The following is a 15482-nucleotide window of genomic DNA, read 5'->3' as shown; positions in this document are numbered from 1 at the left end:
GGTGGTGGTTCAAAAATGTTCTGGGAGAATATATTTTAAGCCACGCCCAGAGCTAAGAGACAACTTCATTTTTATGCAAGATAATGCAAAGAATCACATTGTAAGGACTCTTTTGGATTACTTAAATGAAATCAACATCCAGATCTTGGAGTGGCCACCACTACGCAGCCCAGATGACCTTTCAGATGTTCTAAGAACATTAGTTTGCCGTTATGATCTTGCTCAAGCAACTGTCCAAAACTTAATAAGAAGCTCAACTCGACGAATCGAAGCAGTTATAAGAGCTCCAGGAGATACTACGAGTTACTGAAGTTTTGTAAATTGGTAATTATTTTTGTAAATTTAAGTAAATTCTATAATTTTGTATAATTCTTCCAAGTTTAATTAAAAATTAAATATTTTCTATTGCAATACTGTGTAGTTATCTTTATTTATATTATACCAACGCTAAGAGTGCAAAAACAAAGACATAATTGCTAAAGTGCTGAGTTAATTTTGAACACAAGTTTGTTGAAAATGATTCTTAGGTTATCGAATAAACAAATGCATTTGTCAGAAACAATTTTACCTCTTCCACCGCCTGTGGCAAATTCTATAATCATCTTTTACAAGAACGCAGTGAAGGTTGTGATTATCTCTTGGCTACTGGTTTTTAGGCAATTGGATATAACATGAGGTAAGGCAAAATTAAATATTTTCCAGCAATACCGCCTCCGAAGACCACCATCTCACTAAAGACCATATGCAACTTCCTGCTAAAATGTCTATAACTATTTATATAAAAACAAATATCTTCAAACTTGCTACTGGAGGACCATATTACCATAATGTAATCCATTCACAATAAAAATGTGTTTCCTCTGGCGATCGATAAATTCTTTCCGTAACTTTCCTTTTCCGCAAGCGAAGGTATTTTTTGACGTACACCGTATTCCGCTATAACCTTGGTAACAGACCTAATATCTGTATCCATTCCCCCATCTCTTTTCCCGCATACCGCCGGCGACCCTCATCGTGAGTTTTGCAGCTCCAGAGGGAGTGAAAGTCCTGTCGGGACCAAGATATTGATCTTAGAGTGTTCCGTAACAACGGCGAATATTTTAGCCAGAATGCGTCGGATGGCACCGCATCCGCATCACTTTCATCGGTCGAGCTTTTAAAGAGGATTGCATTATTAATAACGAATTCGCATTTGAAAACTCGGTTGCGGTGATTTCTCGTGCATAATGTAAAAGGAAAATTGGATATTATAGCACATAGACAGCCGAAATTAATGATCTAGTGAATCCGTGAAGCTTCCGCAATTTAAAACGTGAATGTTCCATTTTACAGATCGTAAACCCCATTTGAACAACAATGAAAATATACAAAAATAAATTCTAAAATAAACTGAATGAAACTGCAACATATATTTGGAAGAAGCTTTGCGCTAAAATATTGATCAAATGAATCGAATTCAGCTTTGGCCTATTTCCTCCTATAACTCGATAACACAGAGAAAATTGAAAAAAACTCTATACATATTACTGCTAATCTCATTCTGTGTGTTCAGGATTTTAGACGCAAGATAACTTAAAGCTTTTGATATATAAAGCACATGATCCTGTAACAATGGCATCATTTCGCATCAATTGCGAGTGTGTACAATTTTCTGCGATGTTATATTAGATGTAGCTACATTTAAATCTGTTAATATTACCGCTGACCTACCTCGAAAACCTCTGTTCACTCTTTTGTAGCAGAATCAAACAAGTGTTTTTTTTTTGCAAAATCAGCAAAATTTATGCTCACAATCACGCAGATGGAAGGCAAATCGAGGACTATCACAGATTTTAAGATAATCTTGACTACTGTGTATTTTTTAAACATTGATAAAAAAATTTTCGAAGAAACTTCCACAGGCTACTGTAATACTTTTTACAAAACTTCTGGATTCCTCCTCCGCCGGTTTTTGCTGAGTCGAACTTGTTGCCGTTTAGCCAATCATCCTGTTGGCTTCTTCAGAGCTTCAGAGCACCAATATGGGAAACAGTGATCTGAGAATCTGAGACGGTGTTTATGCCCCTCATTTAGCTCCGCCCCCTCAAGCAATATATAAGCAGGTACAGAGTAAAATGCGGGCCAGTTTCAGTCAAGTTATGAAGAAGCCAGCAAGATGATTGGCGAAACGTCAGCAAGTTCGACTCAGCAAAAACCGGCGGAGGAGGAATCCAGAAGTTTTGTAAAAAGTATTGATAACAATTTTAAGAACTACTAGAAAAACGTGCCTTGAAAATTTCAATACGCGACTGAAACTTGGTCATTTCGTCATCATTGGCCATTGACCATATTAAAAAATATTCCAGAATTAAAATGAAGTGTTAAAAATTTCAAAACTGCTGGGAGACATGGTTTTTCTAAATGCACTGAACAAAAGAGATTTAACTATATGTATATGAAATTAAGTGTGGAAATAATGAGATGGCACAATATGTATTAAAGTAATAAAGTAACAAAAATAACAATAAAAATTACAGTATCACGCATACTCAGTGCACAGTTGCGTAATTTGGAGCTTGCAGTAGAAAAAGGCATTTAGTTTTGTCCTACTTCGGTCAAGTTCATTTGTGCAAATACTGCAACAACATAAATTTACTTTTTATAATTTATTAATCAAATTTTCGTGATACAAAATTTTCTGAACATTAGCAATTTGTTAATAAGAGACCATTGGGAGAAATTATGTCCCAAGTCCACAAGATTCGTCGCGTAAATCTATCGATTTTACAAATTTGTCTAGACTCCGTTCCCGGGAGGACGGGAAACACTTAACGAAGTATCCTGCCCCTTTACCGATTTTCTTTTCCAACTTTTACTTTTACTTCTGTGTGTTCAGAGTACAGGTTGTCAATGAAGTTTTCAAAAGTTTTTTAATTATCTTTATCTATTTATATATAAAATTACCTATTGTCAATAATTCATATGTATGTGGAAAAGACACGAGAAAGAAAAAATACCCGAATAATTAGATGCATACAGTGTTTTCCCTGGTTGGAAACGATGACGCCACTCATCTCATGATCACTTTAGTCGAGAAAAAACGAAAAAAAATTAACACAACCATTTGAAAAGAAATGGATAGGGCAGCGAACATTTCTATATGTTGGAAATAAATTATATAACATAATTTATGCTGAAATGAAAAATATTATAACATCTGAAGGGTTCGGCTATCAATTGTCTAGTTCGTTAGTGGAAAATTGTCCCACAGTCATTGACTAAGTTTAAGGCTCTGACTAAAAGCAACTTCAAATAATGCAATACATTATTTTGGTTCTTCTTCCCTTCTTTTGGTCTGTTTGTTTTTTATATTTTAGTCTGTCTCCGTGATTTGTAAAATAAATAACACTCAAAGTAGCAGACAAGTTCCGCAACTCCAGCTTAGTTGTTATGAATTCTATGACAAATGTTATTGATTATCACAAATTCAAATTTAAATTTAATGTGCTATTAAACTAAAGCGTCTTGTACTCAGTAGAATCTAGCGTTATGTTGAGGTGAAAGCTTTATTGGCAATAAACAATTTAATAATATTATTATTGTTATTATTACTTAAAGCAAGAAGATTAAAAATGTTTTCAATTTATTCTTGTTCTTTTTTTTTAGTTAGTGTTATCACATCTCGCATTTCTCAATTTTCAAAATAATAAAAGATGCTATTCAAAAATGTAAAAATCCCGTATTGTGTCCATAAGAAAAATTTAAAATTGATGATGGTTTAAGAAAAAGGAAACGCCGACGGCGATTTTGACGACAAAAAAAGATGAGGTTCTGATGACAATGCGTTTGTAGATTTATTTTTCTATAATCTAAACTGGCAAAAAGATAAAATTCGCAAATTTTAGTTTGCCAGCACTAATGCCGGAACTAGCAAAGACAACATTTCATTCATTTTTTGTAACGAAATATTATCCTCAAGATACTGAACTAAACTAAACTTAGACCGGTATTGTAAGAACTTTTCTTCCAAAGCGTCAGGTCGGAGAATCTCTTGACTCTCGGACTTCTGACTCTGTAAGCTATCTGATCGTAGGCATGGGGGATTTAAAAAATCTTGTCGTCAGATCGTCGTATTACATTCGCAAGTGAATACAAATCATCTAATTAATTAGAAATCCATACATTTTTCATAGACGAATAGTTAGACGCCGTCAATTAATTAAACGCTACGAGTAATCCGCATTAAATACGGCAAAGTGCGCATTGGCAAACACAAGATTTAAGTAAACGTTGAGCAGCGGAACGTGAAAAAAGCGACGTTGATTTCGTTTCTAGTCGGAAAACTTTGAACTCCTGCCTAATTATGCGAATTTATTAGCATTACATTTGGGCGCTCCGGGGACACACAAACCGACAAAATGACGGATGATTAATTGGGCCGGAAGAAGTAAATACATTTATTCAACACTCCAGTGGCACGATAAGACCTAATTAATGGTCCCCGAAAAGACGAAAGAAGATTCCCTTTTATTCCTTTTCCATTAATCGCCCGGATGGAATTGTTAACCAAACAGAATTTCCTTGAAAGGTACAAGTCGCAAGAAACGCCGATGTCATAAAGCATGCGGGCTCAAAACAGTGAACAAAGTAACTACTATCTATGTATAATTTTTTGTTCTTGCTTTGTTTCTAACATATTAAATATAGAAAATATGCTAGGATAGACTTTTATTAGTATCAAAACTTGGCAAAATAATGATTAGCATGGTAACTATTGCGTCATCAAAATTGATACAGGGTGTTACTTAAAGAATTGCTCTAAATTTAAAGGCGCATTCCCGAACAAATTTTAAGTAGAAAGGTTCATATACATTTGTTCCAAATTCTTTAGTTTTGATTTGGTCTAATTTTCAAGGTACAAAGTATTACATCGATTTTTCATTACCATTCTAATCATCGTTTTATTCTGTGTCGTATAGAGAGGCTACGCCGCTAAATTTTTAAATATTCTTTTGATCAAGAAACTAAAAATTAACAACAACAATGCAAATTTTTCAAACTCATAGTGGTTTCAAGACAAATTGCATTTATGTTTAAAACGGTCTATCGAAAACGAATACATCGACATTTTTCTTTCTTGTTCAATTTATTTGTTTTTTTTTATATTTTATAATTAGTACCCAACAAACAAAAATTTTATCAGAACCCGACAGAACCTTACATTTATGTTTCTCGCATTCAATGATGGATGTTGTAATTAAAACTCAATTATGCCGCCAGCCACACACGAGCAAACACAAGGTTTTCCGTTAGATTGCTTTAGACACGTAAAATTTCAATATGTCGGTAATGCCCTGGAGATGTCTTGGGTATGTAGGTACAAGCGATGGTTATAGCGGAAAAGAAAATGAACCTAAAAGATCCGCCACCAAACGCGCATTTTGCGTTTGTTCTGATATTTACGTTTTTGATTTGTTGGTATGAATTAGAGTCCTACCCGCAGTTTATTTTAGTGAGAGATTGCAGTGGGCGTTATAGCTATATGTATTAGAAATTAAAAAAACCGATAGTAGAAGTAATTTTTTTGAAAACAAATATGGTTTGAATTTGAAAAACAAAACTCTACAAAATATTTAACAACTCTCAAAACAATAATTGGTGAACATTCGGACTGGAAATTTCACTGAAAATATGTCATTAGCAGAATAAATCCAACTTGTCATTTATTTAGAAATTTAAATTGTATTTCTGCAAATAATAAGCTTCTGACCAGAAATTATATTATGTAGAGGAGGTGTTTCAATGATCTTTCACATTTTGACAGTTATCAAATGGGCATGAATATGATACAATATTGGCTTAGTATTATTTAATAAATATTGGTTTTACAATACCTGGCCGTTTTTAAACAACGTATTAGAAAGTTATTGCAATGCCCTAGATTGTACAGTTAGAATAACTATTTAGATATCTTAAAGTCTTTCTGTCTCTTCGCGTATCACTGCATCCTTAAAATTGGTTCTATTTTTTTTTTGGTGAATTTATTTGTTTTAGTATTGATTGTAAATATTGTACGTTATTTTTATATGACTTTTTTAATATACAGAAAAATGTATCAAATGAGAAAAAACAATATTACTACTATTATAATCTGTAGTGTTGGATATATAGGGTCGGCCGTTTATCTTGGCACACCCCCACATCTCCGAGACTATAAGGATGGAGCCAAAAGTTAAATACAAAAGTTAATTGAGATATTACTAATCTTTAAATTATTTTTATTTTGTATATACAGGGTGTTAAATTTTTCGGGGGCGAATATCAACTTAATTACTTCACTTTCGAATTCTATACAAAATTCTAGACATATAGAAAAATAACGTTTGCAAGAGGTTGCTGCATTCCGACGCGTTTATTGTTTCACTTGAGTAAGTTCTGTTGTAGGCAAAGGACTCGAATAACGGATAAGAAATTTCGATATATATTAATACAGGGTACGCGAAAAATATTATTTAAAATGCAATTAAAAAAACTGCAAAAAAAATATTTTTAATGGAAACTACCTATTTTTATAATCTTGCCATATTTAGCATTAAAAATTAACTCAATTTTGTATAATATACCTAATATTATTAGTTTTTGAAATATTTCCTTTTAAACACAAAAATATGCTGTTGCCATATACGTTCAGTTAGTGCAAGATGGCTATGACGGTGTTTGAACAAAACAAGTGCCAAAGTGCTATGATTTACCATTTCATAGTTGACCATAATCTTGCCGATGGGCTTATGAAGATCGAAATATAATGTACGCATTATTTATACAGAATAAGACCAAGGATACGCGATAACGTTGGTGAATATTTTATTAACGAACGATCAATAAAAAATTAATAGCTTACAAAGATAATAATTATTGTAACAGTTGTTCAATATATCCTCCACATTGGGCAATACAAGTAGTACTACAAGTTTCTAAATGCATAATGGCATTTCTAACATTTCTAACCCATTAAAATATCCGTTGACGGTTCCTGTTTAAGTGTCCCTCCATAGAAAAAAATGTATGGGAGTTAAGTCGAGGCTCCTTGGAGGCCAAGCGTAACTACCATTCTAACTAATCCATTCTCTGTAGTGTGCATTTAAATAGGTGTTAATTTCTTGATTTTTGTAATACGGAGCGCCATCCTACTGCCTAATAAAATTTCATTGTTGCTTTTTAAGCACTTCATTTTCAACAAAGGGACGAATAATATTTAAAAGTTCTAAGTAGCCTTGGGAATTTAAATTCTGATCAAAAAATACTGGACCTATTATTCAGAACCTCCAAATGGCGCACCATACTATGACAGAAGTTTTACCTGGATCTTGTAACTTCCATACGTTTATTATTATTTTTATTGCTGCAGTAATGGGTATAGTTTCAAATAAAAATATTAGTCATCTGTCCAAATAATATTAGCAAATATATTTTCTGAAAAGTGTCTCTCCATAAGATCGTTGCAAAAATCTAACCTGATGTTGTAATCCCGTGCTCTAATTTCTGAACCGGACAGAATTTATAGGATAGTGTTGGTAAATCCTTTTTTTTGATCATCTCCTTAAGAGCCAGAAAATATGTAACTTTTTAACATATCTTTTCCTCTGTGTTAAACATGATACGGAAGCAAGCGAAAAAATTAAATTTATAAACAGTAAGTAAATAAATCAATAAGGTATCAAAAAATATTTGAATTATGACAGTAACAACAAACCCGCGTCCAAGGAGGCAGCGTTCTAGCATCTATTTTATTTAAATGCTGTCAAAGCAACCTTACACTGACTTATATGTTTAAAAGGAAATATTTTAAAAAGTAATAATATTAGGCATATACAACCTTACAAGACTATAAAAAAGTTTTTTGAAATTTTTCTAAAAATCATTTTAAATTTTAATTTTCGCGTACCCTATATTAATATGTATCGAAATTTCTTATGAAATCCGTTATTCCAGTCCCTTGTCTACAAAAAACTTACTCAAGTGAAACAATAAACGCTTCCGAACGAAGAAATTGGCAGATATTTTACGTCTTGCAAATGTCATTTTTGGAATAAAAAATTAAAAATATCAAAAACGGTTAGACTTAAATATTTCTAGAATTTTGATTGATACTCGCCCACGAAAAATGATGACCTCGTATATACAACATTAAAATACATTGAAGGTTTGTAATACAACAATTAACTACTGTATTTAACTTTTAGCTCCATCCCCTACAGTTTCTGACCTAAGGTAAGATAAACGGCCCACCCTATACATGTATATACTGATTGTGGATTTTCGTAGTTACCGCGATGTGAACTGTCAATCGTCGGCAAAATACTTGAAAAAAATTTAGTTGTTAGTTTTAACCTTGCCATTACTTCGATGAAAAAAACGTGGAACATTTTTAATATGCAAATGTTAAAGTTTCTCGCCAAAAGACAAACTATCTCGTCGGGAGCAAAGGTTAAAGAAAAACTTTTTGCTAATTAAAAATTTGTATTCCAAATGTTTATTTTCAGTCTTAGTGTTGGACTTAAAGAAAGTTTATCAGCTTCGAACTTTTCACGAACTTTTCCTTTCGGGTTTAGGGTCACAAGAGTGATATTAATTCCAAGAACACAAGCGCCTCTCATTTTATTATCACGTTTAAAAAAATCGAAGGAAATATTACAAGCGCAAATGATTGTACAGTGTGATGCAAATATTGTAAATACAAATAATAAAAATTACAAAATCATTAAATTACATTTTTTTTAATTAATTAAACTTTCTTATATTTATTTCGTCGAAAAATGGTCTTTAAACAGGCAACACCATATACCGTTTTTTAGTTCCATATTTCTATCTATAAAAAATAAATCTGAAAAATACCTTTATTTGCAAATAAATACAAAGAGTTTTAGTTTAGGGAAGCTGCCAACCGACAAATAAAATAGTGCCAGAGCACCGCAGGATATCTAACTTGAAAAGTGCTTAATCTAGAAATAGCAAACAATATTATATAATGTGTTACATTTAAAATAATTAAGTCCCGTCCATTTGTAATTTTTCAGTATTTTGGAGTAATGAAGAATATACGCTGTGATGAGACACACTCTACACGACGACAAGGAACCCGGAAATTAAGAGCTTATACGAAAAGGTCCGACAGAACATCCATCTTCATTTATGTCTTAATTTTGATGAACATGATGGATATCAGTTCATCGGTAAGAACATTTTAAGCAATAAGTCAACCTAAAGTATTAATTGACATGATTACCGATATTTGAAACTTGCCTGATTCAAATGGACACAATTTTATATTTGAGACGTTTTACTGCTATAGTTAATTAAAACCCAATATTTCACCTGTTAATTATTTAATAACAAAATATAGTTGCCAGCCGTACAATAATTCACAATTACATTTTCAAATAAGTTACAAGGTGTTTATCCAGAATCACGTTGAAAAATTATTCTTCAATTTTCTTATTAGTTTGGTTGATCGAAATATTTGAAGAACTTTGTCCAAATTACAAAAAACTCATTAGAAGAAGTAAAAACGTTGAAAAACTTTGACAATTTGTAGCAAAGCCCCTGTTTCCGTCCACCACCAACCAATAGGATACCGTAGTAATCAAAACAAATGAGATAGATAAATAGTAGTAGACGTTCTCCTCCTCTCTGCTACGCATCTTTCTTAGGGTAAATCGGCTTCTGAAAAGACTGGAATTCCATAACTTTTACTGGAGCTGGAGCTGGAACTCTTATTTAGGGACTCTTATATGGAAGCTCATTTCATTCAAATTTTCATCGTAACTCTTGGCTCTTCATACAGGCACAGTATTTTATTGCGGGTACAGAGTTCTTCTGTTGGAGGAACGGAAGATGTACGGTCATAATAAGATCTTAGATTCATTGGTACAACGGACATACCATAGGGATATGTCACAGTCAGGAATAACAATATTAAAATATCACAATACTTGCATAAGACTAATATACGCAGTTATTTTAGTTGTATGTACTTTACTTCGTTCCTGGAGTAAAGCTTAGCACAATAAAACAGTTTTGGGGGGGTGGGGGGTGGGGAAAGCGGCCCACTTAAGCCTTTAATTATTTTTTGACCATAAAGTCGATTTATTTTATTTATGAGAGGTCCGTTGTGCCCCCCTATTTATAATGTTATATATTAATAAACATTTAATAAAAAAACGTTTCTGATTAGTAACAATTTTTCAATAGATTAAAAAGTTTGTTATTGGTATTTATAAGATTTTCGAAAGCTCTGGCTTAGGCTAAATCCATAGAATTATCCAAAAAATAACGCTTTCAATAAATTAATTATGATTCAGTCATAACAATATGGAATAGCCTTTTTTTTTAGAATTTTTAAGCCGGCCATTTTAACCCTGGTATTACGCAAAATATAAATAACAAGAATTTATAATTATTAGAAGAAAAAACGAAAAAAAAATTTGGTTAATTGTTACCCCAACGGAAGCATTCGACAGGTGTCATTTTACGTTTCTACCTTTTTGGCATACAGGTTTCACATAATACGCGCGTTATTTGCCGTTAACTCAATCGTAAATATTCGCAAAATCCGAAAAGAACCGAAACGAATGCGGCCCGTTCGAAAATAGAATGCCCTAATATGGCAACGCGAACATTTTTATGTTGGCAATTTCGCTCGAATATTATTTCCGCTTACGGGAAACGTTGTCCGGGGAAACGCTGCTGGCGCGAAAATCGTGTTATGATAATTCTGACGAGACGATATTTAATTTTTGCAATCGCGCCCCGTTAAAATATTGCGTCGCGACGCAATTACTTATACCTCCCACCGAGAACAAAATCAATTCAGGCCGGTATACTATTGCCTTATTTTAACAAGTAAATTAAAACGGCGTCTGGAAAATAATGTGAGGTATTTGGAAGGGGCTTAGCAAATTCCAGAACGTAAATATATATAAAATATACAGGGTGGCGCAATAGCGCAGATAATTGTAATATCTACCTTATTTAACACAAAAAAAGTTTTAATAAATATCTCATGTAATCGAAATCAAACATTCTTAAAATATGCTTAATTATATAGGGTGTTTCAAAAACATATATTTCGCAAATTATGATTACGATTATTATTACACCGTAATTTTTTTTGGGAAGAAAAGATTTAATTTTTGTACAATAGCTTTTATTAATCATTTGGAAAGCTATCGCTATCTAGGCGAAAATAGATTATTTACTTCTTTGCTCTCTGGGACACAAACAGCTAAAACCCACACCAGTGCCCTTTTAAGAATTACAATAAAAGTTCAAATCCAAAAAAAACCTTATACATAAAGAAGGCAAAAAAATGTTTTTTTTAATTTTACTTTATTTGTTTATAAAATAAATAATAATAAGCTGTTTTCTTAAAATATGTTTTTGTTACTATTAAACAACAAATTGGTGTATTTCTTCACCGTGTTATCTAAACATTGCCTGCAGGAACAGCAATATCGGCAAAATGTATATGGTGTTTCTTAAAAAAAAACTATTTTTGTATTGTCACACCTTTATAAAACACCCTGTATATTCGAAATATGTTTTACTGTTTATCTTTTGATTTTATTCTACTAAAACGTTCTTTCAGAAGTGAGAAATAAACAACAGTATTGCTCTACCCTGAATTAAGTATATGGTGCATTTCAAAATCAATTCAATAGATATTTTTATAATTTTTCTATAAGTTTCAGTTTTTCCGGGATATTTTCGGAAATACCACCTGTCTTTGAAATCCTGTCAAAACTCGTTTATATATTGCCAAGTGCCTTGCCTTAAAATTTTGGAAAACTAACCGTTTTTAACAAATCAGTATATATTTTATAAACTAAACAGAATTGGGTAACACTGTAAGAGAGCGGTCGAATGAGTATCAAAAAGGCAAACTTCTTAACCGACCTTGCAGCTCTTACCTTTTCGGAAATATCAGACGAATACCCAGTACAATTTTAAAACTAACTACAGACTAAAGACTAACTAACTTTAAAGACGAAGTAAGTTTCCCTGGTAAAAATTAATATTATTATTATTACTAACACCAGTAACTTTTATTTTAGAATCAGGATGCATTTTTTGTTTTTGTTGAATATGATATTTATATTTTCGGGTCAATGCGCAGAACACGTTTGAGCTTTGCCAAAATTCGTATAAATTTGCAAATCGATGATACTCTTTAATTATGTATAACAAGTTAAATATATCGCCTGAAAATTAACTAAAACATTGATGTGAAAGAAAAAATGTTATTAATTAATTAACATTATGATTTACGTATCCCACGAGGTAGGGTCTTAGAACAAGCCGGGTAATACGAATATACAAGATAGGCGTACCTTAAAGCCAACACAAATACTACGATATAGTCGCAAATATTGACCAACATGAATAAACTGAATATGCCACAAGGCTCATACCCCATTTGGTGATCCACGACGATCGATTCGATAAAGGACTACGGATTCCAATATACTGCTTATTATTTGTACAGGGTCAACATTATATTATGAGTCAATACCTTATCTCGGATATAATATGCAATAATCAAATATATTCTTATTAATTTAATTAAATCTTCGATGACATGAGACAGGATTTAAAGTTGAACCATTATCTATTCTTATTGGCACGCAAGGCCGTAAAAATAATTATGGCATTACCCAGAGCTTTTTTCTTCACAACTTTTTTAGGGCTTCAATTGTTAAAACGAACCATTCACAACAAAGTTAGTTGTTTGTTGTTTTTTCAAAGATTCCTTTGCAATTAGTACCAACAGAAACACATAAATATGTACAAGTGTTTCGATAACATTTTCTAATGTGACATCGACAATTAGTTCTCAGAGCAATTCGAATTTAAAAAAGAAGAAAAAGATATTAACTTTCAGGTATCTTCACGGCGCTGTAATTTAAACTAGATTTCTGCCATATTCATATAAAATCATCCATTAATGCGTCCTCAAAACCCTTGGTACGCTATCCACTGCCAGCCACTCGGTATACACCTCCACGATGTACGAAACTAATGCAAGGATGAAGAGGAAACTTGCACAAAGCGGCTGATGTAAATACGAATCCCCAACTACAGACAACTGCAATTTCTTTTTCCAAAAGACTTCAAATATGACGAACGGCAAATGAAAAGAAACGCACGTTAAGTAATTCGGCAAATGTCAACGCTCCCCGTCACCCATTTTATTACGTTCCTTTCTTATCCGTCTAAGTTATTTGTTTTTCGTTAGTAGGCCTCACAATGCCAAGTCACATCTTTTGTGCTTCGGAGGGTTTCATTCGTTTTCAGCGGGACCTATACGCAAATAGTACACCAAAATAAATACGTACGCCAAAAATATTTGAGTTCAACGCTACAAAACAAACGGACTTAAAGTCACTGGCTAATAGTTTAATCATATGTTTTGTTTGAGCAATCTAAAATTCTTAATTCACTTTCTGGTACAAGATACATTATTCGATAAAATAGATCGATGATTTGCCTTTGTGTCTGTTTTTATAAAGAACAAAAAAGTAGCAAGCTATTGTTATTGGTTTTTATCAAGCCAAACCAAATAACTGACAAAATAAACGACGCCAACTTAAAAACTGAAAATGCTGATTCAACTTGAAAACAGCACGAAATTATGCAACCAATTACTTCACTTGTGAATTGAATTTTAATCACTTTGCTAACTTTCTGCTCATATGGTCAAAAAATTTGAAATAAATCATTTGAATTGTTAACTTGACCTAGTGGCAAGCTTTGAGAATGATTTCCAGCTATTTTTGTTGACCAATTCACCTCTGCTTATTAATTTACTAGTAATTAATCTTTTTGAGGGGTTTCTGCACAGCGATGCCATTTGCAGGTAAATTTAACTACGTTATCACTCGAAGTCGATTGTAGTTAGTTCCAGTCGAGGTTCCAGTTAACGACACATCAGAGTACTTTTTACATAAACAGTATTTTCTGTTAATATTAATTAGTTAAATTTCGAATTGCTACGCAGTTTTATTTTAGCAACAAACTTAACTATAGACGGGCAAAAAAAAATCAGCAGTTGCGAAACACAATTACGAAACTGGACATAAAATTTTTTTCGATAAAACTAAAATTCTTGCATGTAATCAGTTCTTCTACCAACGAAAAATCCGAGAGTCTCTAGAAATCTATAAACAACCTAATAAGCTTAACCACAACCTGTCACCAATATGGGAATCAGTCATCCGAGATGGTGTTTATGTCCCTCATTTAGCTCCGCCCCCTTCAAACAATATATAAGCAGGTACACAGTAAAATGAGAGCCAGTTTCAGTCAAGCTCTAATGAAGCCAACAGGATGATTGGCGAAACGTTAGCAAGTTCGACTCAGCAAAAACCGACGCACGAGGAATCCAGAAGTTTTGTAAAAAGTATTAAATATTGTATTTTATTAAACCTACGCCTATAGACGCGTTTCAGCTATCGAAAAAAATATATTTTCATGGCCCATTTATCATTTACTAAATTCATATTTGTTCAACCTGATATAAAATGTTTCTTACTTTTCATAAACATGTGCGAAACATATGACACAAAATCAAATTGTACGGCGCCCCTTAGATTACAAAATCAACCGAAAACATTTCACGCCAGAGTCAGTTGCAATCATACGCGCTGCTGCCGGAATCTGATTGGCTGTTTTCCACTTTGGTTGGTCGACATATCTCCAATCGGCTTCAACATGTCCAACCGTTCATGCAAAACGATAACAATTTTTAATGTCATACACCGTTTTATAGGATCTTTAAAGGCATCTTTTGACAACACCAAATGCATGACTATATTCCGAATAAATTTGCAATATTTATAATTTGCATAATAAAATAGGCTTTAGCGAGCAATATCAAGGATACGAATAATGTAACAACCTACGCTAAACTTCGCAATAAGAAAAAAATCAAAAATCCCTTAACTAGGTTTGACCTCAAATCGCTTTTTTTTTCGGTCATACTTTTTACGTTTTATCTTAACAAATTTAGAATTTGTTTACTCACTCTGTATTTCCTTGATTGCCTCCTCTCCTAAGCGCCATACCGGCCCGTGCCATTCCACCTAAAACAACGAGAAAGAAAAACCATTAGGGAAAACTTTAAATTTCTTTTCTTTTTTATCTCCGCGAAAAAAATAAGTCTCCAGGCGTGGGGGGCGCATGAATTGTGTTACAACTCATATCCCACGCTTAATATTTTCCTCAAGAAAGAAAGAGAAATTTTCATGCCGAAGGGAGAAAAGATTTACTACTCTTTAAACCAGTATGAGATTAAACTTTCATGCTGAAAACAACTCTATTATTAAACTTTGCGATACGCCGTATTTTATTTTCGGGCATTTAACGCCTATATAAATCTGAAACTACCTTCGAAACAAAAATATTTTATATCGTGTTGTCTATTTTCCATTGTTTGCCCGCACTCT

The 15482-nt window shown here is 32.9% G+C and overlaps 1 protein-coding gene across 2 annotated transcripts in view; it reads right to left on the bottom strand.

Annotated features, from left to right (window-relative positions):
* LOC132696039 (uncharacterized) overlaps nucleotides 1-15482 on the bottom strand; it is a 228559-nt gene that overhangs the window by 183062 nt on the left and 30015 nt on the right. For both annotated transcript variants that reach the window (XM_060660576.1, XM_060660577.1), the window contains exon 2: nucleotides 15062-15119. In XM_060660576.1, the coding sequence (XP_060516559.1) occupies nucleotides 15062-15114 (53 nt within the window). In that variant the 5' untranslated portion in view covers nucleotides 15115-15119. The remainder of the gene's footprint in view (nucleotides 1-15061; nucleotides 15120-15482) is intronic.

Source organism: Cylas formicarius, unplaced genomic scaffold (genome assembly GCF_029955315.1).
Source record: "Cylas formicarius isolate icCylForm1 unplaced genomic scaffold, icCylForm1.1 PGA_scaffold_1__22_contigs__length_36826433, whole genome shotgun sequence".
Lineage (NCBI taxonomy): Eukaryota > Metazoa > Arthropoda > Insecta > Coleoptera > Brentidae > Cylas > Cylas formicarius.
Note: the sequence above shows the minus strand (reverse complement) of the source record. Positions and strands in the feature narration are given on the sequence as shown.